The sequence below is a fragment of the Misgurnus anguillicaudatus genome, chromosome 4 (genome assembly GCF_027580225.2).
Source record: "Misgurnus anguillicaudatus chromosome 4, ASM2758022v2, whole genome shotgun sequence".
NCBI lineage: Eukaryota > Metazoa > Chordata > Actinopteri > Cypriniformes > Cobitidae > Misgurnus > Misgurnus anguillicaudatus.
The window spans coordinates 26,913,388-26,940,695 of record NC_073340.2 but is presented as its reverse complement, the minus strand read 5'-3'; the positions used below and the strand labels follow the sequence as shown (position 1 = coordinate 26,940,695).

General features: G+C 36.6%; 1 protein-coding gene and 1 long non-coding RNA gene across 3 annotated transcripts; one reads left to right on the top strand and one right to left on the bottom strand.

Moving 5' to 3' along the window:
• Positions 1-452: 452 nt before the first annotated feature.
• Positions 453-24,394, bottom strand: LOC129420482 (uncharacterized). 2 transcript variants are annotated; one of them, XR_012369290.1, is made up of 4 exons: positions 24,280-24,394; positions 21,371-21,460; positions 18,532-18,604; positions 453-898 (listed from the first exon to the last, which is right to left on the bottom strand). It is a non-coding gene; the product is annotated as an uncharacterized lncRNA (long non-coding RNA). The 2 variants fall into 2 exon arrangements; XR_012369289.1 differs by lacking the exon at positions 24,280-24,394 and adding an exon at positions 24,135-24,271.
• Positions 759-16,093, top strand: c1qtnf1 (C1q and TNF related 1). Its single transcript, XM_055175433.2, has 4 exons — positions 759-912; positions 10,667-10,803; positions 10,956-11,053; positions 12,047-16,093. Exons 2-4 carry the CDS (start codon positions 10,667-10,669, stop codon positions 12,595-12,597), a joined length of 786 nt encoding a protein of 261 aa, XP_055031408.1. The 5' UTR covers positions 759-912; the 3' UTR covers positions 12,598-16,093.
• Positions 24,395-27,308: the final 2,914 nt, after the last annotated feature.

Genomic DNA, 27,308 nt, shown 5'->3' with positions numbered 1-27,308 from the left:
TTTTTAGGAACGTTTAATGAATTTTTCTGCCCAGCCTGGGCTTTCTCTCAACCAGCTTTACAAGAAACCCATCTTAAACATTCTCTCCATCCTGTCTGCTGATTCTTCGCTAATTCGATGATGCACTGCATTAGCAATGCAAAGGTCATGGGTTTGATCCGCAGGGAATAAAACTAATACAACTAATAACATACTAATAAAACTGATCAAATAAATAAAGGCATTAATAAATTAGGAATAAGCTTTTAAGCCAGAAGAACTTAAGTAAAAAAACAATTGATTTCTTTATAATCTTACGTTCAATATTTCATATTTTCATATATTTTATTATTTTGATCATATTACAGTATTTGTTTTTTCTTCTAGTCAATGGCTACCGTCATTTATTAAGATGAAGGTATTTTCTTTTGTGTTTAACAGAATAAGGAAACTCATACATGTTTTAAACAACATTGAAGTGGGTAAATGATGACAATTTTTAATTTTTGGGTGAACTATCCCTTTAGCAGTAAACATTTCCAGTTTCCATGAGCAGCCCTTTTACATTTATCAAACTGTCTGGGAAGTATCTGCACACAACTCTTTGCTTTTATCTTTTAATCTCTCTTTTTCTCTTCCTCTTGTGTAATTTCCTTTCTCCAGTCAGCCCACTCTGGTCTTTTTTGTAAACCTTATTTTCTTGCCTTTAGTCCCTTGTTTTGATTCATTTCTCTCTCTTGGATGCATCGGTGCTCCTCCCTCCGTTCTCCTCCCTTTCTGCACTTTTTCTTGGCTTCTCGTGTCATGCTGAGTTTGTGGGACGTTTTAAAAATATTGACAGGCAGGAAAGTTCTCAGAAGCATCCTCGGTGCAATAACAGAGAATTGAGCGGAGCTTCTGTGGACCCTCAGGTTTGGACCTGCCAAGATAAAGGCAGGGCACATCACTTATTGTCCCCATGAGTGGTTTTGGATAGGTGTACAATGGTACTGATAGAAAGGCATAAAACAGCTGTGTGTCTTATTTTTGATAAAACCACATGGATTAACTGCAAGTGCAACAGTGTGCAAAGAAAATATGCCCATACAACATCAACATGCTTGGAGTGTATTTCCACTTTAAAAAAATACGTTTTTTGACATTTATATACACTCTAAAAAATTTGCTGTAATTTTGCAGCTGGTTGCCAGTAACTTACTGTAGAAGATAAAGTCAAAAAATGTTTCATGTTCATTTAACTTTGAACAAAATGCTGCCAGCAAACAACACGAATGCAAAATCTACAGTAAGTTACTGGCAGCTAGTTGCCAGTAATACCCATTAATACTGTAATTTCTACAGACATTTTTACAGTGTAATGTAAGAGTTTGAATGACCGGTATTTTGCATGCATGTTGTTGGTAGATCATTCTTACATCTTTATAGATATACTGTGTAAAGTGAAAATGGCAATAGCTATCAAATACTAAACCATAATTTAAGCTTCTCTCTTGCATAAAGTGCATGCGTGCATGTTTAAAAAAAAAACAATTCAGCGTTCTTGCGACTGTGTTTCTTAATGACATTTTCTGTGTTTTGATGAATGACAGCAATTTTAAGATAATCTGCGAGTCAAATAAGCCAGGGAATGTGTGCATGTACATTTTTACAGCAGGTGCATGGAAAAAAATAAAAAGGCTGGACTTAATGTTATTATATAAAATAACACCCTCATATGGTTTTAATATCACAGTGTAATGAATACTACTTCATCCTGCTAGCTAAGGCTCGCACCCTGTCCCTGTGGAATATCTAAATCATGGGCGATTTAGAAAATTTAATAGAAACTCATTTACATTTTTGTAGCTTTTGATTGTCCAAGGAAAGATTTACAGTGTTTCTTAGATACTCAGTGCCAAGGGGTGCAGGATCAGAATCTGGGACAGGAATTTTTGAGGCATGCCATCACAAAGCCAAGTTCAAATTGCCTCATCTGCTACACACAGAGAGCAGTGGTACATAACACATTTCCAAACAAAACAATCAATGTTGTGTGGTGCTGTATAGAGCTTCATCGCATATTTTTTCACAGATTTGTCTCATCAATGCTCTTATATGATTTATATATTTAGTTAACATGCAATTAGTATTGCCCTTATTTACTTTCTTAAACTCCATTTTCTTTTTGATACCTCATTTCCAACTGCATGTCATACACAGACATTTCACAATTCAATCAATTCCTAATGGATCAAATCAAGTCCATCCCTCCAATTCCATTGAATATCCTGTTTTCCTCATTTCATGTTGACTTTGCCACATTTTTTCCTCACAAAACCTTTCTTTAGTAAACCGAACCATGGAGGCTGTTTCAGTTAAGGCAAAATGGATTATATGTGTCTGACCACAGTGTTGGACTTCAAAGGGACCGCCACAGACTGTCTTAGCTTTGATGTCTATATTCCAGCATCCAATCCTGCTATGTTTTGTATTTATAGTTCAAGGTAAAATGTATCGTATTTATTAAAAATTTATACCTAAAACGATGTTTTTAAGATTTGTTAAAAAGTATACTGTAGTATACACTGCCCAGTAAGTAGCCTAATTTTGCATTCCTTTGTTATGTCTGCATGAACACATCGGGAGATGTATGGGACGTGTTTTCCCATTTTTCCTCTGTTCTGAAATTAAAATTATTGCAGTATCTTCCCATCTTTCAGATGACTTAATGTTCAGTGAATAATCAGGTGGTGTAATCTTTGTTTGGTACATACCCATCCCATGTAAGAACCGGGGAAAGACTTGTTGGAACAGGTGTGTGATGTCAGTTAACACTTGCAAACCGTTCACCCCCCGAAATTGTGCACTTTAACATTAGAGAGGTTTTAGAGTTCAAGTGTTTTATTCTCTTAGAGAAAGTGCTAAAAGTTTTCTTTTCCTTTCAAGCCATTTGAGACCTGCAAAGTTTATGCGTGTTTATGTTTTCGAGTGTACTTTCAGTTGCATGCTTTAATAATAAATTGGGTGTTTGTTTACTCTGTAGATACAGTAGATGTTCTTGTGTCCTTCAGGTTCACTTACAGGTACATTCCCTGGAGTTTATTCAACTTCCTCTGCAAAATTTCTATCATGAAACATGCCTCAAAGTTGTCAGGATTTTAAACTCAAAGCAAGTCAGGCCAAGCATACACTTGGCACTACAGAAATAGCTACACTCTTAAAATAACGATGCTTAACAGTGTTGCCATAGAAGAACCATTTTTGGTTCTTCAAAGAACCATTCACTCAAAGGAAAAAGGTTCTTCTAAAGCATCATTAAGCACTTTTATTTTTAAGATTGTATCTGGTGCACATATACCAGGGGTCTTCAACTTCTCTTCTTCGAGGGCCTTATATAGAGTTTCGTTGCAAAACGAGATAACTCCGTTTTTTTTAATTGTTCAGAAATCTAGTTTTTTGGTTGTGCATTCCAATTAACATCAATAGGCTAAGAAGCCTCCCCATTGTACACTACATTCGGACACGACTGTCGGATTAACAAGATTCCAGTTTAATCGTAAATCCATGTCAACATGGGAGAGAAGCTCGTTCCAGCACACGAGCCTTAAAATCTACAAATGAATAGTTTCGTTGCAAAACGAGATAAATCCATTTTTTAACATTTTTGAAAAAACATGTTTATTATTATGTTATCATGTTATTATTTGTTTTATGGTGCTACTTAGTTGTATTTTTTAAGTTATGAAGGTTTAAATCAAAACAAACCAACTGCAGTTGCATTGAAATTAATTGGAATGCACAACCAAAAAACGAGATTTCTGAACAATTAAAAAAACGGTGGTTATCTCGTTTTGCAACGAAACTCTTCAAATATATTTAAAGTTAATAATTAACTTGGTACTTTACAATAAGGTTCATTAGTTAACATTAGTTAACTACATTTATTAACATGAAATAATAATGAACTGCACTTATTAATCTTTGTTAATGTTAATTTCAACAATTACTAATACTTTATTCAAATCTTGTTAACGTTAGTTATACACTGTGAACTAACGTGAACAAACTATTAAAAGCTTAATTTCTATTAACTAACATTAACAAAGATTAATAAATACTGTAACAAATGTATTGCTCATGGTTTCTTCATGTTAGTTAATACATTAACTATATGAACCTTATTGTAAAGTGTTACCATTAACTTAATAATAATCAATTGTTTTTAAAGGATTCAAGTGTTTCCGATAAAGTTAAACAAAAAAGGATTAATAATTTTTACCTTGCACACAGTGTTTTGATTGGAACACACTGAAATACATTACTTCTGGTGTGTGTCACATAGCCTACAGTGTTGCACAAGTTTATTTTTTAAAGGGATAGTTCACTTTAAAATGAAAATTCTGTCATCATTTACTCATCCTCATGTTGTTCTAAATCTGTATGAATTTCTTTTTTTCCGATGAACACAAAAGAAGATATTTTGAGAAATGATGGTAAACACAGCAGATAATGACCATTGACTTCCATAGTAGGAATAAAAAAATATGATGGAATTTAATGGGTACCGTCAACTTTGTGCTTACCATCATTTATCAAAATATTTTCCAAAATATTTTTTTTTACCTACTATGGATGTCAATGGTCACTATCTGCTGTGTGTTTACCATCATTTCTCAAAATATCTTCTTTTGTGTTCATTCATACAGGTTTAGAACAACACGAGGGTGAGAAAATGATGGCAGAATTTTCATTTTAAAGTGAACTATCCCTTTAATGCATCCAAAACTCAAATGGGATTCCATAATTATGCACCCGCAGATGGTTAGCACCCCATGCAGCCCCTTTCCGACTCTTCTTCTAGTTTATCAGCACTAGAAAGGTAAAAGTAACCATGCTGATTTTTCATCAGACACAGATGACCGGGTGCCAGATAAAGGTGAATGGAGGGCCGCATTTGGCCAGCGGACAGCCAGTTGACTAGCCCTGACATATACTGTAGTGGGTTGTCTGTAGCGTTTAAGAGCGCACACTAGACATATTTGGGCTTCAACAGTGCATGACTAGCGACAGATGAGCTAAATATTTAGTAAGCTATGGTCAAGAATAGGTCTTGTTTGGTCAAACACAAAAAAACTGAAGAGGCAGCACATCTTTCTGTAGCCAATTTTATTTAAAACTGTGATGAACTGTTTATCTTCGGTCACTGACCTCAGACAGCAGAATTTAGAGTAGCGTTACATGCACCTGCACTCCTAAAAATAAAGGTACTTTTTCACAGCGATGCTATAGGTTCTTTAAAGAACCATTTCCTTCATGCAGTTTTATACCTTTTTAAACAACCTTTTGTGAGACAGAAAGGTTCTTCATATGTTAACGATGCTTTAAAGCAGTGGTTTTCAAACTGGGGGCCGGGAGATGGTGCCAGGGGGGCCCCAGTTTTATGACATTTTATGAAATACATTAATTTATCATGAAGTTTGTGTAATTAAACCTAAAAAACCTTTTTTTTTATAATTTAATGTTTTTTTAATTAAAATGTTAAGTTTTAGAACAGTTTTTTGTCACAAATTTTCTTTGGGGGGCCACAAAGGAATGCACCAGGGCCGCACACTGAAAAAGTTTGGGAACCACTGCTTTAAAGAACCATTTAGACAGAAAAGGTTCTTCTATGGCATCGTAAAGCACCTTTATTTTAAGAGTGTGGTGAGCCTCGCCTTACATGTGATCCAGAACTGTACACAAGAGCAAAAGGACAAAGAATTGGCTGACCTGCATACACACTGGATTTAGAAGCATCACTGACCACATGCCACATAACTTGTGTTTCCAGTTACCAAACTAAAGCCACACCTTATGGATCAGACAGGCCACAGCATGCCTTTAAATTAAACACATTGATAAATATTGATAAATCCATCCTTCTATGGCATCGTGAAGCACCTTTATTTTTAAAAGTGAAGTTAAGCAAAAGGATTTAATTTCAGTCACCTGTTCACACAGATATTATCCAATCCACTTCTGTCTAATTTTGTATTTATAGGATGTTTTGAGACCCACCACAGCAGATTCAATTCAACCATCAATCATGCACATATGGTATTTCATCAGAAGTTATCAGAAGTATAAAGGTTTTAGTAGCCTACAGTAAAGCTTTAATGGACAAATCTGGTTACTGTATATGACTGATCAAAGCAGCTAAATGTTGATGTATTTAACTTTACAAAGGGTTAAGGGGATTTTTTCAAAAGTAGGATATTTATGATTTGGTGTGTGGTGTTCTCTGGAGAAGAGGGAAGCAAAAACACTCTCAGCTTATGTAATAAAGGTCATCCCAAATGTTGCTAAAGCCAGGAAGGCTTGCTTTGAGCTAAATGAGCTCTCAATGACGTTCTGTAAGTGTAAACATAACCTCACGACCTCAGCATCCGCAGGAAGGAGAGGGATTCTCAGGCCGGGATATCAGATGTGGGACCGTAAACAAAACTAAGCACGAAAAGACGATAATCAAAGAAACGGCAGCAAAGACTGAAAGGAAAAAAATCTGAAATGGATTAAAGTGACTTTACGAATTGGACACCCAAAACCGCAGCTGTTAGTCTGTTGGAACCAGAAAAAACTACCATAACATACAAACAGATTTGTCTTACATCTCGTACATGTTCCTGAATAGCTCAGTGGTAGGGCATTGCGTTCGCAGTGGGATTGAATCCCCCCCAAATGTATACCTTGTAATGCGCTGCAAGTTGCTTTGGACAAAAGCATCTGACAAATGCACACCCAAAAGTTTGAGAACCACTCATTACTGTGAGACATACTGCAGTGGAGTCTGGAGTCATTTAAATATTTCTTTAGGGAGACTGGGCCAAAAGTGTCATACCACTAGTGTAAATACTTCCACAGTATTTTGCTACATTTTCATTTACTGCAAATGATATTATGCAGCAACATCTGCAATTCAGTGGAAGCACAAAAATCTGAATGTTTTCATTTTAGCCATGGGTTAGTGGCCAAAAAAACTGAAAATGATTTAATTTGCCCTAAGGTGAACAATCTAAGCTAAACAGTGTACATATGTCAAGCGTATGAACCACTGAACCACACCACAAACTTTTTATGCATTTATATGATCAATCGTAAACTCTACAGAATGAGTTAATTATGGTCCACTTGTTTAAGGTTTAGGTTTGGTTGGATTAGAATGAGAAACAGGGGTTCTGGCTAGATAGGACATTGTTTCCCAAACTTTTTCGCCACGGCACAGTTTTGAGAAGTAAAAAAATCATATGGCACACACACTTTCACAATGAGCATTAACAGATCTGCACAAACCTGTATTGCAATGGTTAAATAACTTGTTAAATTGGAATATTATACTGTATTAAACGTAGTATTCACATTTAAAACTTGATCTTGTTTTGATGAACACAAAGATGATATCCTGGCTGAAATTGTGACACACACAGCTGTGACCACCTCAGCAACCTGGTAGTTAGCTTCGAGCACTTTTTTAAACATTGTGGCAGTGGTTGGGAAACACTGAGATACGATACAACTATGGCGTAAATTCTGTGAAATATTGGGTTTATGGTTAGGTTTGGGATGATTTTTTTATTTTCAAAACAATTGCTACACAGCAAAATCCCCAGTGTTAAATTAACACCGTCTGCTCAGTGTTTATATAGGTCCACAATACTGAGTGTTAAAAGCTGCAAATCTGTGACTTTATCCTCTCTATCACTATCTCTGTTTGAAACCTAAAATTGAATTTTACATCTTACATCTTACTTGTAGAGTTATTTATTAGGTTTAGATATTGGCTTTGTTTTAGTTAAAGTCACCATGGTGGCGATCAGTGTTTGTCTTGATTTAAGCTTTCATTTCATTATGATTTTAGCTGTTATTTTTTTCTGGCTGCTATAACTTTATGTATTTAAAACATGTTTGTTGTGGCCAAAAAAGAAGAAAGTAGTACAATTCTATGGTGGTGGTTAGGATATAACAGTCCTTCCAGAAAAACACTGAGTTTTTTTGTGATTGAATTTGCGAAAATTGCAGAACTTGCAAAAGCAGCAATGATGTTCACGTCACATAATCACGTCACTTCATAACGTTCCCATGGCAATAGAGGACACGGCTGCGCTTTTGGGAAGTAAATGCAACATTTTCAACTTTCTGCTAATATATATGTGAGTTTTTGCTACGAAAATGCGGAGACTATGAAATCATGCAAGCCCCGCACATTTTCTTCACGGAAATATGCAATCAATGCGGCGAAAGTGCGTCGTATTTGGAAAAAATGCAGCCCCGCACAAATATGCGGACTTTGACTGATTATGCAATATATCGGGCGATCGCACAATCGTGTTTTTCTGGAGGGACTGATATAATGTCAAACATCATCATCTAAAAAACTCATTTACTATTTTAGTGTTTGCTTACTCACCAGAAATATTTTTTCTGTCAATAATGTGATACTAAAGTATGAGATCTGGCACTCTCATATCAGTTTGTCATCTGAAGAATTTTGAAACACTGTACAAAAAAATTAACCCTTGTCTAATTTAGACACACAAACCTTAAAGCAACACTATGTAGTTTTTTTACCTTTAAATAATGTCTCTAAAATTGTTTCAGTGATAGAACAACTTTTAACTGGACAAATTGTACTGTTGCTGCAACCTGAGCAGCCTCCTAGCTGCTACAAACACACTCTGAAAGTGGCAGTGGAGGGTAGGAAACACAGCCCCGCCCCTCCCCCTGCCTGCAGAAGAGTGTCTGATACCAGGCACTGTTGCGCTTTTCAACCACAAGGGGGAGCTGTAAGTCATTTTTACATAGAAACTACATAGTGTTGCTTTAAGAATCATAGTATGGATCTCACCAATGATAACAATAAAATGAAAAGCTTCATGCTGCAATGCATGCTTTTTAGGATCGTGCCAGATCCTTGTTTGTATTTAGATCTAGTTAGCATAGCAGGGTTCTGACAGTACAATGTTTAATGTGGGAGATTTAATGCGTGGTTTTAGTATTGGTTTATTCTGACCACGCATTTCCCGGGTCTCGTTACTTTTTCCCGATCCCTAATTCTTTTCAGGTGTGTGTCATTAGGTTTTCCCTATTTAAAGTCCTTGTGTTTGGTCTCTTGTGAGGGTTCGTTTTGTGCTGTTTCCCTGTGAGTACAGAGTCAGGTATATGTCAAGTTAACCCCAGTCTAGTGTTCTTTGTTTTTGTGTAGATAGTCTAGTTTTGTAAAAGTGTTTACCTGTCATTAGTTTATATCTTGTTTTGTCTTGTTTACGGCATCAAGTCTTTAGTGTTTTTTATCCTTGTCTGCGCTTGGGTTCATCTTCCTGCAAATCCCTAACATGCTGGGTATCAACAAATTACATTCAGAATGCACTGAGGCATGAAAAAATCATTAACATTTTGACTATTTTCTTTGTCACCATTGTTGAGATTCATACCCTGAGTCTTGATATTTGTTTAAATTACACCATTAGGGGTGTAACGATTCATCGTGCAAATGCGCGTTTTCTCAATGAATGAATTTTAATGAATTACGGTGAAATCTTGGCACATCCGAACGCCAGGGGGCGCTCTCGTGCAGAAACTCCCTTTGTGCCACACAAGAAGTAGCATTACAAACGCTATTCCAGGAAATGTCTACACATGAATATTTATACGCTGTTCTTCAGATTGTTTCAGGTATTTTCATGATAATAAAGAATATTTTGAATGATTTTGTTTAACAAGTGTTGCTTTTTTAAATGCACGTTATAAACGACTCCGACTCATAATGATTTTAGATTGATAAGGACTTCCTACTGACCAAATGCCGTAATACAGGCACAAGCTGTGCATAAAACAAAGAATCGCAGCCTTGCGATTCAGAATCGATTTCAGACAGGCATTTTTAATGAGGACCGCGATTGAATCGTGATTGAATCGTTACATCCCTATACACCATGGTTAATTTTTATGTATACATTGTTTCAAAATCTTCATGAGGGTGCTGGATCTCATATTATAGTATTACATTACTGAGAGAGAAATATACTTCTGATGAGTAAGCAAACACTAAATTAACAAATCAATTTTCTAGATAATGATGTTTGACGTTATGTATCAAACACCATAATAGAATTGCAACATGGTCTCTTCTTCGCCATAACAAATATGCTTAAAATACACAAAGTTATAGCAGCCAGAAAAAAACAAGCTAAAAGTCAAGAATCCAGCTAAAACAAACACTTATCACCATAATGTAAAATGCAATTTTAGGTTTCAAACAGAGATAGTAATAGAGAGGATAGAGTCACAGAATTTTTGTAACACTCTGTATGATGACCTATATAAACACTGATTAGTTTTAATTTCACCATGAGCATTTTTTCTTTAAAATGCAAGGAAATAATGGATGGTTTACCATAACCTTGAACAGGATTGAGACAGAACAGAAGTGATCCTGATTGACAGTCAAATACTTCATAATCTGATAGTAGTTGAATACCAAAACTGGTCCTAGGTCAGCAAAAACATAAAAAATTAAATACAACATGTAAATCCATCATGTGATGTGACACAACAGCACACCCATCATGACAAGTCACATTTGATATACAACTTTGCACACCACATTGTCAGTGTTTGCACTTTAATTTTGTGACTATAATATATAAATATGTGCAATGATGTCATGTCTTAGATGGCTCTGACAAGTCTGGTTCTACTGATGGTGGTGTTTCCAAAATGGACTGAGCCATACGTAGCCACAAACCAAGATGCGGACAGATACGAGCGTAGAGATTATCAAAGAGCCACAGAGCACTACAGAGATGGCAGGTATGTTTTTATCTACATTTATTAATCAATCCTTATTTTAATCCTTTCATCCTAGTAATGGCTGGACGATGAACCAGTTGACGGACAATAATGATATATAGAGTTGATATTGATGGTGATCAGTAACATTTTCTTTTATATTGTGTATCCAGTGGTACTGAATGCAAGCGATGCTGTGATCCTGGAGAGAACCCTCCTCAATACCCACAATACAAAGTTGTGCCACATATAAATGTCACCATCCTTAAAGGTACAAAATCTACATACCATAAACATACAGCTACACTTTTAAAAATAGCGGTGGTACATGATGTCACAGAAGAACCAGTTTTGAAAGTATTGACTTTATTTTTAAATGTACAACAATGTCAGTCTAGATCAGTGCTTCTCAAATAGTGGGGCGGGACCCCCAGGGGGGGCTCGAATCGACACCAGGGGGGGCGGGCGAGACCCCGGGGAAAATACTTTTTCAGGAAGTGATTTTTTTTGCACTGTCACTTAAAGACATTACACCCCAATCACGCTGATAAGCCGCTTGAGTTTTTTTTTTGATTATATTTAATTTAATTTTCATCAAATGGTCAAAAAATATTATACTTTAAATAAGGATTGTTGTTTTTTTCAGGCAAATTGATGCATTTTAAGTCTTTTTTGTTACAGACTAAAAAACAACGATAATAAAGTTATTCTTTGTTGTAAGTTGATCGATATTTCTATTTTTGTGTTTTCTTTAATGTTAATAAGGATACAATGTTTTGCAGATGTGTCATTTTATAGACAAATTGTACTATTTACAGTCGCGGCGGAGAGTTGGGGGGCGCGAAATGTTTACTTCTTCCTAGGGGGGGCGTGACAGAAAATAATTGAGAAGCACTGGTCTAGATGAAGCTCTAGAATAGTTAACTGTCAGTGAATGATATAGGTCAGGACTAGTTAATCACATGCTGCTGCGCCGCTGCGGGCAGGAAAACATTCACCACTAAGAACAAACCACTGCAGAAAATGTCTCTATGGGACTATCTGCATAAAACTGCAAAAAATGTCTGCCAAGATTGACGCCATCTACAAAAACAACTACAACAGACAAACAAAATGATTATATGTAATTTGAGCTTAATCATTTTTAATTTGTACATTTGAGAAACACATCTAATATGAGAAACACTCATATGAGGATTTAGAAAAGTGGGACATCATGAATTAAGAATGTAAAAAATGTATCCCTCCTTTTCTTTCCTTAAAGGGGAGAAGGGAGATGCCGGAGAGAGAGGAGCTTATGGGAAATCAGGCAAGACAGGGCAAACTGGACCTCGAGGGCCACATGGCATTAAGGGCACTAAGGGAAGTTTGGGGTCCCCCGGTGAACCCTGCAAGTCCTACTATGCTGCGTTCTCCGTCGGCCGCAAGAAAGCCCTGCACAGCAACGATTACTACCAGACCCTGATCTTCGACACCGAGCTCGTCAACCTGTACGGCCATTTCAACATGTTCACGGGAAAGTTCTTCTGCTATGTTCCAGGCATCTATTACTTCGCTTTGAACGCTCATACCTGGAACCAGAAGGAGACGTACCTGCACATCATGAAGAATGAACAGGAGATGGCCATCCTATACGCTCAACCCAGCGATCGCTCCATCATGCAGAGCCAGAGCATCATGCTGGAGCTGGAGAGAGATGATCAGGTGTGGGTTCGGCTTTTTAAGGGCGAGCGAGAGAACGCTGTGTTTAGTGATGATTTTGACACGTACATCACGTTTAACGGTCACCTCATCAAAGCCAAGTCCGAAGGCTGATCAAGGTTAAATGTATGGGCGGTAAACCTACAACATCGATGGACAGCTAAGATTTTTATACAGTAGCAGTGTGTATTATATAAAACAATTTCTTGTTATTTGTTTAGTAATGATTTTATAGTATTTTACACGGTATCTGATGAGATACCTTGATCTTCACAGACCACTTTCACCAGTGTATAGAGTGGTGCTATTTTATGAATAGGAACGGCAGGAATTGTTGTACACTGTCAGAAAAAAATGATAAAAAATCCTAGCTGTCACTGGGGCAATACTCTTTCAAAATGTTCACCTTTGTACCCAAGGAGCTCATATACCTCAGAGGTACATATGGGTGATTCTCACGAAAACTTGGTTTTAAAAATGTCAAGCATGAAAATGTAAAAATTGCTTAAATTTACTTTTTTTTCCACCAGACATTGAAAAACAAAGTCTGGAGTAAATGGGAACATTAATTTAAAAACTTTTACTTATCATTTAACACTTTTTGTAACATAATTTAAAAAATTAGTCTAAAAAATCTCATTACCGCAACAGTCAGAAAACATCAACACTGACATATTTTCAAAATGACATGACAAACCTGAAAGAACATAATTTGGAGATTCTGCACATGCATTTAAAATCAAAGTATTATGCTTCTATTAATTAAATTAACATTTAATAAGCATCTGTTGCGGTAATGATAATCAAAATGTCGTGTAAGCATTCTGACAAGACAATATTTCAAATTAACTGTAAAAAAATGATCTTACCTGGTAGCCATCTTGAAGTAACTCGTCCATGTGCTTGGTCACTCAAAATCAAACTTTATTAAAATTCTGGATGTGTGCTTAAACTGTTCTCAAAAAGTGTTGCGGAGGATGAGAACATCAGGCATGGACACATCAGTTTCCTAATTTTTCTTCATTATTATTATACATGAATATTCAGTAAATATTTTTTCTGTCATCTAAAGTAGTCTAGCAAAACATCCATTTATTTTTTTTCTTAATATTTTTGTGTTAATTTGATTAAATTACAACATAAAGCATGTTCAAACACAGCCGGACACATTGCGGTAATGAGAATTTCAGCAGAAAATGAGATAAAATTTACAATTATAAATTCTTATGTTGAAATCACACATTGTGCAAGGTAGAACACAGTATTGTGTTAATTCTGATGCTTTTTAATGTTATTATTTTACACATTTTAAAGCTAAAATCATTAGTGCCGTGGTGTTTCAATGGTTTCGTGAGAATCACCCATATTGGTACCAAATAGTGCATATTAGAGCCTCAAAGGTAAGTTAAGTATACATATCTGTACCTAAATAGTATATATTAGGATCTTGGTATATAGGGAGATTTTGACAGCTTGGAACCATTTTTTTCTGACAGTGATAAATCCAAAGACAGCAGCATAATTTACTCTCAGATAAAAAAGTTGTCACTAGGACGGTACGCTTTAAAAAGGTCCTAATATGTAATATTATGGTATAGATATAAACCAGTGTTTGTACCTCTAAGGTACCAATGCGTACCTTGTTGCACTTTCAGGAACAAAACTTTTAAAAACGGTACGGCCCCAGTGAAAACTTTGTACCTTCTTGTACCTTTTTTCCTGAGAGTGTTTATTCAATTAAATATGTAGAAGTTTTTTTTAGATGTTTGGCATGAGAGTAAAATAAATAACACAAACATAGACACTACCTGGTCAAAGGAACAGTATGTGTGCATGTTTATCTACTGTAGATCTCCTTATTCAAAGCTACTTAGCACACAATGGAATTTTCTATAGATTTTCAACATTGCTATAAAAGTCTAAGAAAGGGTTTGTTCATGGGAGTATTTTAAACAAGTAGGCTATACTTTTAGCAGAGGCGGTCGGTGACTTCTTTTTTCGAGGGCGCTCGTTGCGAAGTTCGTTACAACATGTATGTAGCCCGTCATGTGTGTTGTTTGTATTTTCAAAATATGTGTTCTGCGCATTGAGAGATCCTGTGTGCATCACGTGTCTTGTCAAAATAAGTGCTTGCTGCAGATGTGTCTAAAGGGTTTGTGATAAAAGAGACGCTCGCGTTTGCCAGATACTCGCATAATCTCATGCGTGATCAGAGTTTACTGTTAAGGGAGTGTCTTGCGTGTATTTTGTGAACGTGAGCGTCTCTTGGATCATGGACGGTTTTGACGCGTGTGCAGTAGGCACTTATGGTTCACATGATGCAACAAACACATATTTTGAAAACTCAAGCAACACACGTGACACTCTGAACACTTATTTTGAATTAGCGCCCCTTTGGATGATCAGTCACGAGACGCCTCTGACTTTTAGGTATACACAGGTGTTGTTTACATACAGTATATGTGAGTGAAAATAAACCTCAGTATTCAGAAAATGTCAGAAAATATACTGAAAAAATGTATTAATGTTTTTTGGTTATAATCTATAGTCTGAAAGTGATCCTTAAGCTTTTTTCTGTGGTGCTAAGAAACTAACAAAAATAGGAATTATGATTTAATGAATTGAAAAAATGAAATAATGATATATTAACCAAATGCTCTCGGCACGGTATTATATGTTCAGTACTTTCGCTTTAAATCTGCTTATTCCTGGCTGCAGGACATTCAGAATACCAGTTTGTTGGCAGAATCTGTTAAACACCACGGTGGTCAAACTAAGCGCCCTTGTGAGCACTTGGATCTGAATACAACCCAAATGTGGCAACCACATGGATCACAGCGCCCCCTAGTGTGTGGTTCAATTTCTTTATTTTTATCTTTTGAATTGTGACTTTCATCATTTGCAATGTTTCTAGTTACATATCTAATGATTTTGCAACTATTTACTATGTCTTGTACAAAGAAGTGGATTTTTTTAGAAGTGAAGGTTTTTGCCAAAATGCTTGCATGCACTTAGAGGTTATTTTTGGCGAAAGACAATCTAATTTGTTAAATACTAAATGACTAAAGTGACATTTGTGAGAATAAGGCATTTCAGTTACTGACTAATAACCTTTTCATTGCCATTAAAGTAAAATTACTGAACCTAAACATTAAACATAGATAACAAATGCTCATGTATCTAGTGATTGGATCCAGTAAGACATTATAGGTTTTTATACCACGGGTCTGTTGAATGCTGCATTCTGATTGGCTGAGAAATGTTCTATGGGTGTTGATTATTTTTCTGTAAACCGCAAACCTATCTTTTCAAATGTCTTAAAAATAGGCACCAGAGCAATGTTTGTGGTAACTGTGGTATAAGCGGAATAATTGACTCCGGTCCTTTGAATTATTTGAAAATAATGCACACCTGCGGTGTAACGGCACTCCGCTTCGCGTCGTGCCGCATTACCACCTTGGTGTGCATTATTTTCTTATAATTCAATGGCCCGTCGTCAATTATTACTTACATATTAGTGGATAAGCAACAATATTGTGGATTTGTTAATAGTGCCAGAAACCGCAATACGAAAGGAAAAAACATGAACTGGATAGTTAACTAAAACATATTTTAGAAACATTTGTCACCATGAACTCTGGTTTATCATGACAGGAACATTCAGGAAAGAAAGCACATGTTGTTATTGTTGTAGCAGCAGTTGTAAATGTTCTTGCTCTGTTCATTGTTACGAAACTAATAATTTTGCCAACCAGTCATTACAGCACCCACACGGGTCTTTACCAGTTAGTTTAATGTATAAATAAAGAATAAATGAAAAGTAAATGTTTCATTTACTATGTGTAAGTTTGCCTGTTGATTGTCGCATAATTTCCATGGGTGGCCACAAACACGATCCAAAGGAATGGCCAATCCTTAAAGACCATCACAATTCAGTTTAACATGGATACATGTGGATACAACTGATCATTAGTCCAATTGAAATCCATAATAGGAAAAAACACTATGGAAGTGAATCAGTTTTGTTTCAAACATTACTCAAAATATCTTTGTGGTCATCAGAACAAAGAGATTTATATCGGTTTGTAACAACATGAGGGTCAGTAAATGATGATAGAATTTTCATTTTTAGGTGAATTATTCCTTTAAGTAGACACACATTAGGCATTTACAAATTAGCCGAGAAATCGTCTTTAGAAATGGTTTTTATTTTTATTCTTACGATAATGTCATACTTTTTATACTTTAATACATCACCTGTTTTTTGTGTGTGGCAGATATATAAACATACACACAACGGGTTTTTCTTAAATAAATTAAATGAAATAATGAATAAATAATAAATAAATACATTTCACAAAGCTTTTTAACATTGCTTCTGTTACTTGTTAGCATGCAACAGATACTCTTGGTCTGTCTGCAGAAACATTTAGTCGCCCTCTTGTGGTAAAACTTGCTTATTGTCTGTAGGTTCCAATAAACTCATTAAATCAGCTTTGGCTCAATATATGTGATAGAGAACCGAAATCTATCCATCCTCTAATGCACTCTGCTTAATCTACTACAATTCATAGAGTATATAACAATTCAATTATTTCCCTGATATAAGTGTGTACCTAAACAAGTATCAGGGTTGTCTGTACGATTCGTTTGGTTTTCCTATAGCTGAATTTATGCAGCCATTTAAATTGAAGAGAATATTCAAAAGTTAATGACCCAAATACTGTCCAGAAAAATGACTGCATTTAGACTCAGCAGTCGCCGAAATCATTTTAAATTAAAGCTATATTTTATACAAAACTACAGGTACTGCTTTAATTGAGGCTATGAAATGCATTGACAGGCAATGGATTCAAAGTTTGTCCTGTCCATTAAATAGCAGTAGGTAAATGCTGCTGATGTGAGCTGCCTTAGTGATGGGTCTTTATCTGGATGGACCATCAAATGATGGTGTGTGTGTGTGTGTGTTTATGCTCTTTCAGCACACTCAACTGAACATCCACACTTTTTAGCACTTTAGGCATCCTTTTAAGGTGTCATCCGAGAGTGCTTTTCTTTTTAACCAGTTAAGCTAACACTGACTCAGTACAGGACAAGTCACTGTGACAATTGATGTAGAGACAGGGATAGGCAGTGCTGAATTTGTGTGTGTGTGTAAATGTGTATGTCTATAACGTTGCTAATGGTTTGGCAACGTAAAACGTCTTTTAACCATGCCAATAAAGCTTGTTGAATCTTGAGAGAGGTGAGGGAGAGAAAGAAAGAAAGAAAGAAAGAAAGAAAGAGAGAGAGAGAGTGAGGTGAGCTAGAAATAAAGAGGAATCGCTCATGAGATGTGAAGCAGTGAGCTTCTGCTCATCCAGCACTATGTTGAACAGATTTATGTTTGGCTCCTGGACTTGGCACTGAACTAACCTCTCAAATTAGATTTTCAGCACAAGTCCTGGAGCTCTGCCATTGATGCACTAGCACGGGCGAACGGCAAATATTACATAAGGAAGACAGAAAATAAACGACAACATTTCTTTCCCTTTTCTCAAATCTGCTTCTTTCGCCGCCTTGATGAAGATGTGAAAAATGATTTACGAAGCTTTAATCAGCAAGCCAAGAGCACAGACGGATAAATAAGCCATGAAAATGGATTACGAAGCTCCAAGTAATTAACACAGACTCTGAGGAAATCTCAATGCCAAGCAAAATTCAGAACCAGAGAGAAAGGCCCGGGGAAAAAAAGTGGGGTTTGCTGGATGGAAATCTGAGATTCATCAGCCAGATATCACGGGCTCAGAATGAGACTCTAAATCCACTGTGCATTTGTGGCCATGTGGCTCCCTATCTTCACGCTTTGCCAGGTCATCATTGTAAATAAGTCCGTTCCTAATTAATTAGGCAGTTGGAAGAGAGGCTAAACGCTATGGATGAAGTGAATAAGAGCGACGATCTTCTGCTTTAAGATCTGAGATCGAGCAAGGAAGCATGCAAACATTTAGCAGATGCTTTTATCTCCAATGACTGTACAGTTACAGAATAACAGGGAATTTGACTTACTTTCTACAGAAGACATCATTTTCAATACTTTTTCTATACAAAAAAGTGAATGTTTACTGGGGCCGACAGTCTCCTAAAAAAGACAAAATACCATATAAGTACAATAAAAGTATCTTATGTGCAATGTGCACTTAGGAGCGTTTAAAAGTTAAGAGTTATTGGACTAAAATGTTTCTCTGAAGGCCCATAATGTTTGAAATACATTTTTAGACATAAATATAATATACAGTAATATACATATTATAATATAATATTGTAAGAAATAAAAGTACAAAAGCTGTCATTGAGATGGTACCCAAGGTCATATAATACAGTATGTATCATCTAAGTACAGTTATGTAACTTTGATGTACCAATATGTGTTTTGAAGTACACCTTTAAAGTACAAAGGTGTACCTTTTAAAAGAATACCGCCCCACTGACAGCAGCTGAATATAATATAATATAATATAATATAATATAATATAATATAATATAATATAATATAATATAATATAATATAATATAATATAATATAATATAATATAATATATAATGGATAAACAGTTGACTTAACTCAAACCATTTAAGTAAACCAGTTGCATTAGGCCATTTAAAGGCGGAGTCCACGATGTTTGAAAAACGCTTTGGAAAAGGAGACGGGCCGACTACCAAAACACACTTATAGCCAATCAGCAGTAAGGAGCGTGTCTACTAACCGACATCCTTGCTGGGTTGCGTATGTGTGGGGCGGGTCTATCAACAGAAGGTCCAGATTCTATTGGGGTAGGGGCGTGTTTGTTTAGGTGATTTAAAACACATAAAATTGAGTACTATGAACTTGAGTCATGTGCAGTTATGCACTTATATTTAAGTAGTGTGAACTTGGGTATGGGTGCATAACTGCATATGACTCAATGTGTGTATGTTCACAGTACTCAGGTGTATGTGCTTTAAAACTAATGCAACCGGTTTACTTAAATGGTTTGAGCTAACTTTTAGGTTTTACAGTGTAGTAGTAGTATAATGCAATGCAATGCAAAGCAATGCAATAAAATATAATATATAAATTTGTTACAAAACCAAGCATTTAACTTGGTGTCGGGTATAACTACATTAAGACTGGATAATGTAAAATAATGGCCAGAGTAATGTTATTTATAAAGATACGGCCCAGAATTACCCTGACCTAAAGAAACTGCACATTCTAATATGCTAAAATATAGCACAGTATTTATTTTTCTTTATATTTTTAATTCTCAAAATAATTCCCATAGTTTCATTTGTGTTATTCCCAGTTTGGAGTGCATTTTATATTTCCAAAATGTAGATCACATCAGTGAACACATTATGTAAAGACAGGTCTGAATAGTTTCTATTTCGAATAAAAATATCCTGGATGAATAACAGGGTAAACAGGGTAAATTATTGTCTTTTTAAAGGAAAACACCACCGTTTTTCAATATTTTAATATGTTATTACCTTAACTTAGATGAATTTATACATCCCTATCTTTTTTCAATGCATGCACTTAATCTTTGTACTGCGCGTCGTGAATGTGTTAGCAATTAGCCTAGCCCCATTCATTCATTAGGATCCAAACAGAGATAAATTTAAAAGCCACCAAACGCTTCCATGTTTTCCCTATTTAAAGCCTGTTACATGAGTCAATATTATTGCGCCTGAGGTCGAAATGCTGAAAAATAAGTGTTCTTCCGCTATACAATATAGTTCTCGTTTTTTATCCACTTAAAAATCGCCACGTTTTATTTACTGCCACCATACTTACTCATGTAACTGTTTAAATAGGGAAAACATGGAAGTGTTTGGTGGCTTCTAAATTCATCTCTGTTTGGATCCTAAGGAATGAATGGGGCTAGGCTAAAAGCTAACATATTCACAACGCCCTGTACAAAGATTAAGTGCACGCATTGAAAAAAGATAGGGATGTATTGAGGTAAGAACATAGTAAAAAGTTTTTTTTTTTAAGTAGCCTACTTGGCCTGCTTTAAAGGGGTTTATGTTAAGTGAGACACTTTATCATGATATCTCTTTGTGTACAGAAGGTCACGCTCAGGTATACAAAATCTGATTTGTGATTCTGCTTGTTTAAACCTTTTCACTGAAAACTTCATTGAAATAGAAGCAGACCCCGATCAGTATCACTTTTGTTTCAGTGTCGAGTATCTACAAAACTCAAGCTCTGGGAGTTTTACACAAACAATCTGTGTTCAATAATTGATGAAAAAAATGTATCTTAAGGTGAATTCCCTCAACGCAAAATTCTTCAACGCAAAAACTTGCATACTTTTGGAATGCATTTAAATCCAAACTTTCCGAGTGAATGTCCACTGGGCCTACTCTGATGCAAACCGTTGACTCCCTCGGTTTGTTTTCTTCCTCGCATTTGTGCTCTATTCTGTATATTTGCTCTGCGTGTGCATTGTTGTATTTGTTGATTTCCCTCCAGTCATCTGAGATCTTCAATCTTTCCTTTTCATTTCCCTCCTCGGTTTTCTCTCAGACACGGGGGTCTGCTTTTCTCTTACACCCCTGCCCTCCTGACTCTCTGCCTGACAGCCCGTGCCGTCTGTAAGTGACCTCTTCTGACTTCGCACTTCATTGCAAGCCTCTACGCAACTCTCCATCTCTCTTTTATCATTGCCACCGAGTTACGGAGGGGAGAGAAAAGCAGAGGAAAATAAGAGAAGATGGAGCTAAAAGCTCAGTGCAGCTGTACCCCTTTTCCATCACTCTTTAGCTATTTAACGGTCATTACCCTTCCCAAGCCTCACTTGGAGACAAGCTAAGCACTTTTAGGAGGAGGGAGGACAATTTGTGTTCTGCTGTGGTTGCTCACCTGTCTACAGTTAGTCCTTGAAGTCCTTCACCGATGTGATACCATCTGCTTTCGGTGGATGTTGAGTGTCATCAGTTCCCAGTTCGCACACTGTAAAGGCAACCCAGAGATCAGTGGATGCTGTAGTGGATGCTGTAGAAGTTCCCCCCCTTGCTTAATTTTGCCATCATGAGAAAGTTTCAATGAAGCAAACAATTATAGGAAAGAGTTCAGCCCGCTTGTTACCCACAATTCACCTATTAGGGAGTGATCAAATGTGTCTCATGCATTGAAACCAGGGGCGTTTTTTTAAGGGTGCACAGCTCACAGGAATTTGTGCATACACAGACATCAAACGAAATATTATACAGCTTTCAGTCTTTTTCATGGCACCTACATTTCTAACGATCTGAGCGCCCCTGCCTTCATGCAAAAACCTCCAAAATGAACGTGTTGACTAACTTTTATATCAAATACTATTCAATCGAAATAATAATGGCATATTGGTATCATATTTACATCTGAAACGTCATGTTTTGTTTATTAACGTTTTGTTTAATGACTTGTTTAATTGTGTCATCAATGCATTTGACACAACAACTGCATTATCCTATGAAATTATTAAATCCATAAGTATATAGCCTAAACAACGAAAATTACATAAGCTATAGGGAATGTTAATGTACGTCACCGCAGTGTTGCATTATGGGACGTGGGCGCCATGTTTAGAGGCACCGCCGACCGCTATGCCATTTAATTGTGGGCATGTTAAGCTAAAACTAGGTAAAATTGAAGAAGAACGGAAGAAATCGAGAAGTTGAAAGAAAAAGAGAAGGGACCCTATCGTGAGAAACTAAATGCTACTGCCAAAAAACTTTATTTGGACAAATAAACAACATAGATCCATATGATTTAGCACCCCAAGACTGGATTACGGACCTCCGCTTACATATCTGGTCAATTACCTTGTTTTTGCAGGACTTTATTTACACTTTGCAGGAGTTTAAGAGCTATAAATCCCTTCAAGCTTATAGTAAGGTGACACTTCTTCTTTTGGAGTCAGCTATTTACTGACAATGTGTTAATACCTACGTATCTTAATGATTCTATAAAATAATTTCTCCGTTGTATTCTGCGCGATGAATCAACACATGTTCAAAAGATAGCACTTCTGTTTTGGCCAAGTTATTAAAACAAACAAAATGCTAAATATTTAGCTAACGTTGTTATTTAAACAGTCACAAGCAGTGGGTTTGAGCAGTTGCATTTAATAAAAAATATGTGTTACAATCGTCAAAATTGTCTAAATATTTATTTTTATAACTCATGTGTTTAGGGTGATCAGAAATGAATGAATGAATCAATCAATAACTTACATTTGCAAGTTAGTTTGGCAGTGTTAGCATAAAAACAAGACAATTTAAGTGGTTCTGCTTTTATTAATCACAAATTACCGAATGACTGAAAATGCAGCGAACACACTCTCGCTGATGCAGGGATTTTTTTTGAAAAGTAAAGGTTTTTCTCCTGATTGCAGCAGGCAAACCACGCGATCCGGCGTCTTTTCGTCAGCTCCTGCACCGGCTTCCTTTGTTTTTTCCACGAATAAAAGCTGTAAAAACGTATTCCGTTGTTCAGTTTCCTCCCTGAACGATCGCGTGACCTGCTTGATCGAGCAGACTGACCAAACATATCGAAGTTTATTAAAATCTCGACAGAAAATACAAAAACAACCTCCAACACATGAACTCAAATACAGCGGGATAGGACGCGTGCCTGCAAACATGGCGGATTACACATTACGCAACACCGCGTGACGTCAACTCCACATTCCCTATAGACGGGTTGCACGGCGACGTCACTAACTGGTTGCGCGCGCAACCGAGGGGCAGAAAGAAGAGTAGTGCATTGTGTTGTATGCTCGTAGCGGTGTCTGTAAGTCAAAATGCCAAGGAATTGTTGCGTGGAAAATAGTACCAACAGAGTCAGTGCTGGGTGCCTGATGTTAACATACCAGTAGATGCGACAATTACGTTACTAGCATTATAATTATAAAATTATAATTCATACATGTATCACAGTAAAACTGCAAAAATAACGACAGAAAAACAGATCCAACTAAAATCAAGTCTTATTTATATACAAACAATAAAGAACGCTTCAATAATTAAGGTTGTTGCAGTAGCAGATCAGCTCACCAATCGGGCTTTCTGCCCCCTGGATGCGCGCGCACCCTGCAATGTTTGTAAACTTGCAACCCCTCTATAGACGGGTTGCACGGCGACGTCACTAACTGGTTGCGCGCGCAACCGAGGGGCAGAAAGAAGAGAAGTGCATTGTGTTGTATGCTCGTAGCGGGTCAAAATGCCAAGGAATTGTTGCGTGGAAAATAGTACCAACAGAGTCAGTGCTGGGTGCCTGATGTTAACATACCAGTAGATGCGACTATTACGTTACTAGCATTATAATTATAAAATTATAATTCATACATGTATCACAGTAAAACTGCAAAAATAAAGACAGAAAAACAGATCCAACTAAAATCAAGTCTTATTTATATACAAACAATAAAGAACGCTTCAATAATTAAGGTTGTTGCAGTAGCAGATCAGCTCACCAATCGGGCTTTCTGCCCCCTGGATTCGCGCGCACCCTGCAATGTTTGTAAACTTGCAACCCCTCTATAGCCACGTGATTGATTTTATAATGTTCAATAATGTTCAATATTTAAAAAATATGTTTAGATAAAATTATTAGAGAAACGGATTTTTGCATTCAATTTTACCTCATATGAGCAATGTGTGATTCCGCGCCCCCGTGAACTTTGACGTTGTACCAAGAAGATTAATCTAGAAATCTCTATATAACGGCGAGACGGTCACATTTTAAATCATTCATTTTCTAAACAGCGGAGGTTAACTGCACATTACCGTACTGGGGTTTGGAAATGTTGTTAGCGTTTCTTACACGTTTTTAATTCCTCAGATAGCCAAATGCAGCAGCAACAGCAAAGCTCGTGAGCGCGCCCAGACGATGACGTCTGCGGCTGCGCTGACTGCAGCGCCTGCCGCCAGAATAAAGTAATGTAACATTATCAAGACGGCAAAAATCTCTGAAAAGTGACAAGGATGCAGCACAGAATTGATATTTTTTTGCATATTAAACAGATTGAAAGACAAGTAACAGATTAATGGACGCTTCTTTGATTTTGAGGTTGCAGTTTCAATGGGCATGACGCCTCTGATCGAAACCGATGTACTGATGGTAATGAGTCTGTAGTGAATGGCATTATGATTCTGAGTCCATCTCACTCCTGAGAGTAACAAAATGTTGCTGTTTATTTACTGGAGAGAATAAACAAGTAAATAACGTGAAAAAAAAAGATTTGTCTTCCTGGTAGAGCAATGCATTAGCAATGCAAAGGTCTTGGGTTTGATTCTTGTATCTAACACAAGTGTATATTCACACATTAGTAAGTGTGCACTGCATGTCTTAAAAAGGCCAGAAGATGGCACACTTGCCTGTTAAGTCCTTTGCAACTGCTGGTACTCAACATCAAGAGAAGACAGCAAGTGTAACGCCTTCATACGTCGGCTATGTCTGCCTAAACTCAGATGTGCTCCATGCACAGCACTGTCCTGTGAACTTTACAGACTAAAATGGTCAGTATTAATAAACAGTCATGCTGTGAAATACACTAAAGACAACTACACTACACCCTCTTTAATACATCTTTGTGCTCGGTTAATGCTTGACTCAAAATCAAAACCAGTAATGTTTCACTGCTGTCACACCCGGTCAGAATCAAACGCCTCATGAAGATGGATGAGATAAGAAGATATTTGATCCAAGATTGAATGCGGTTCAGACACGCACCAGCTCGGTTTTACAAACCCTGATTATAGCTGCCAATCTCAGGAGATACAATAAACAGTCTGTCCATGAAATGAAACACAGCGGTAAATGAAGGCCTATACCGTATCTCCCCATGCACCAGCGACATGTGTGCAACATTGGATTAATTGCGGCAGACAGCTGTATTAGTTAATCTTGCGTGTACCGCAGTCATTTAAAATTCCTTTAATCTGAAAAATGCATTAGATTTAAAATGCAGTCAATAGGCAACTACGGGAACGTTTAGGTTAACCGGTGTATACAATAAGTGACAGTTTCAATCCGGTTGAATTCCCCTCTCACTACAGGCCGCGTCGGCCGATTCGGCTAAAACCCCTCGGGTGGGTAAGCCTATAAAAATGGCGATGCCACTAGATGCATATCCAGTGTCTGGGTCACAAGCAATATCAATTTTTAATCCGACTGCATGTTTATTAACATTTGCCAATATATAATAAAAAGTCCACCTCTGAAGCCTGCTGGCGACATGAATTTTTAATTGTGAAAGTACCTAATGTACTCCTGCATTTTTAAACTAATTCTCGCGGGATTAATTTTTATATTGGGTTATTAGACACTAAAGGCTGAACTTCTGCTTGCCTTTCCCACGAGACGGGGCGAGAAATATGCGTGATGTGCGTGCAGTTTTCACCTCTACTGCTCCTCTGCGTCGCTTAACAACACAATCGAAAGAGTCAACAGTGGGCCAGTGTTGCAGAACGTTACTTTTAAAAGCTAAAATATTGCTCAGTATAAAATATATAGTCAAATAAATATACATACACCATAGGCTACAAAAGTGTAATTGCAGAAAATTATGTATCATACAGTTAATGGCCAATGATGTTTACAGTATTGTCCCAAATGATATAGGCTACTATACACAATGCACTATATATTGTACCCAACTGAGCAGTAATATTGTCTTAAATAGAACCTTAGTTTGTGTAAAGTCAGATATTAAATGTGTTCTCAGTTTGTCACCCCACAGTAAAAGGGTGATTCCCGCGAAATTAGACTTATCAGGTGTCATGAAACATTTTGATAAAAAAAGTAAATGCTATCAAAATAAGAAGCATACAGTTACAAACATCTCTTTATTTACTATTTTGCACATGATTTCAAATGACATCATACAAACCAATTTTGTTGTTTTTCCGAAAATTTTCATGAGCGCACCGTGTCAATGGCTGGATTTGGGTTCGTTGACATGGAAATATTTATTATTAAAAAATCAAAAAAATAAAAAGCTTTAATGCATGTTATACTATAAACATTTACAGTAAAGAAACATGTGGTATTTGGTGATCATTGGTAACTGTAGAGACAATAATAAGGAATATAAATGTGTCCAAAACCAATTTTCTCATCCTCCGCAACAAGTTTCAATCATTATTTAAGCCCTCAAGGAACTAACATTTAAAAAAAAATGTTGGAAGGGACATAAATGACTGTGACACTCAAGATGGCTACCAGGTAAGCAAACATGAGTTTGTAAATGCATATATTTAATGTAATATCATGTTGCGGTAATGATAATTTTATAAATAATGATAATCTAAAAAATGTAAATAATTCTATAGGAAATATTTTTTGATCCTCTAAAAATAATGATTATAGTAAGTTCAGACCTTATATGTGCAAAAAATAGCTTCAAGGGCTTTTTTAAAATTCTGATGCTGGACACCTTCTAAATCTGGATTTTGTGAGAATCACCCAAAAGTGTTATAAACCACACAGACAAATGTAAATGGTTAAAAAAATGCCATATAAATTAAATAAGTTATTGAACTTCTCTACTCTCAAACGGCAGGGGCGTGTCCGCCGTTTGGCGCTGAAACCGTGCCCACTTGAGGAAAAGCTGCCGGTGTTGCGAGATTTTTGGTTTCTGAGATATTCGTATTACAGGCGGCGCTTACGTAAATATTCATAAACTTCCACAATCTATCAGATGTGCTGCAAGGGCGTCACATTATTTTTAAGGCGTATGCTCGGGAAGTTTATGAATACTTGTGTAAGCTCCGCGCGATGAAACTGAATATCTTAGAAACCAAAAATCTCGTAA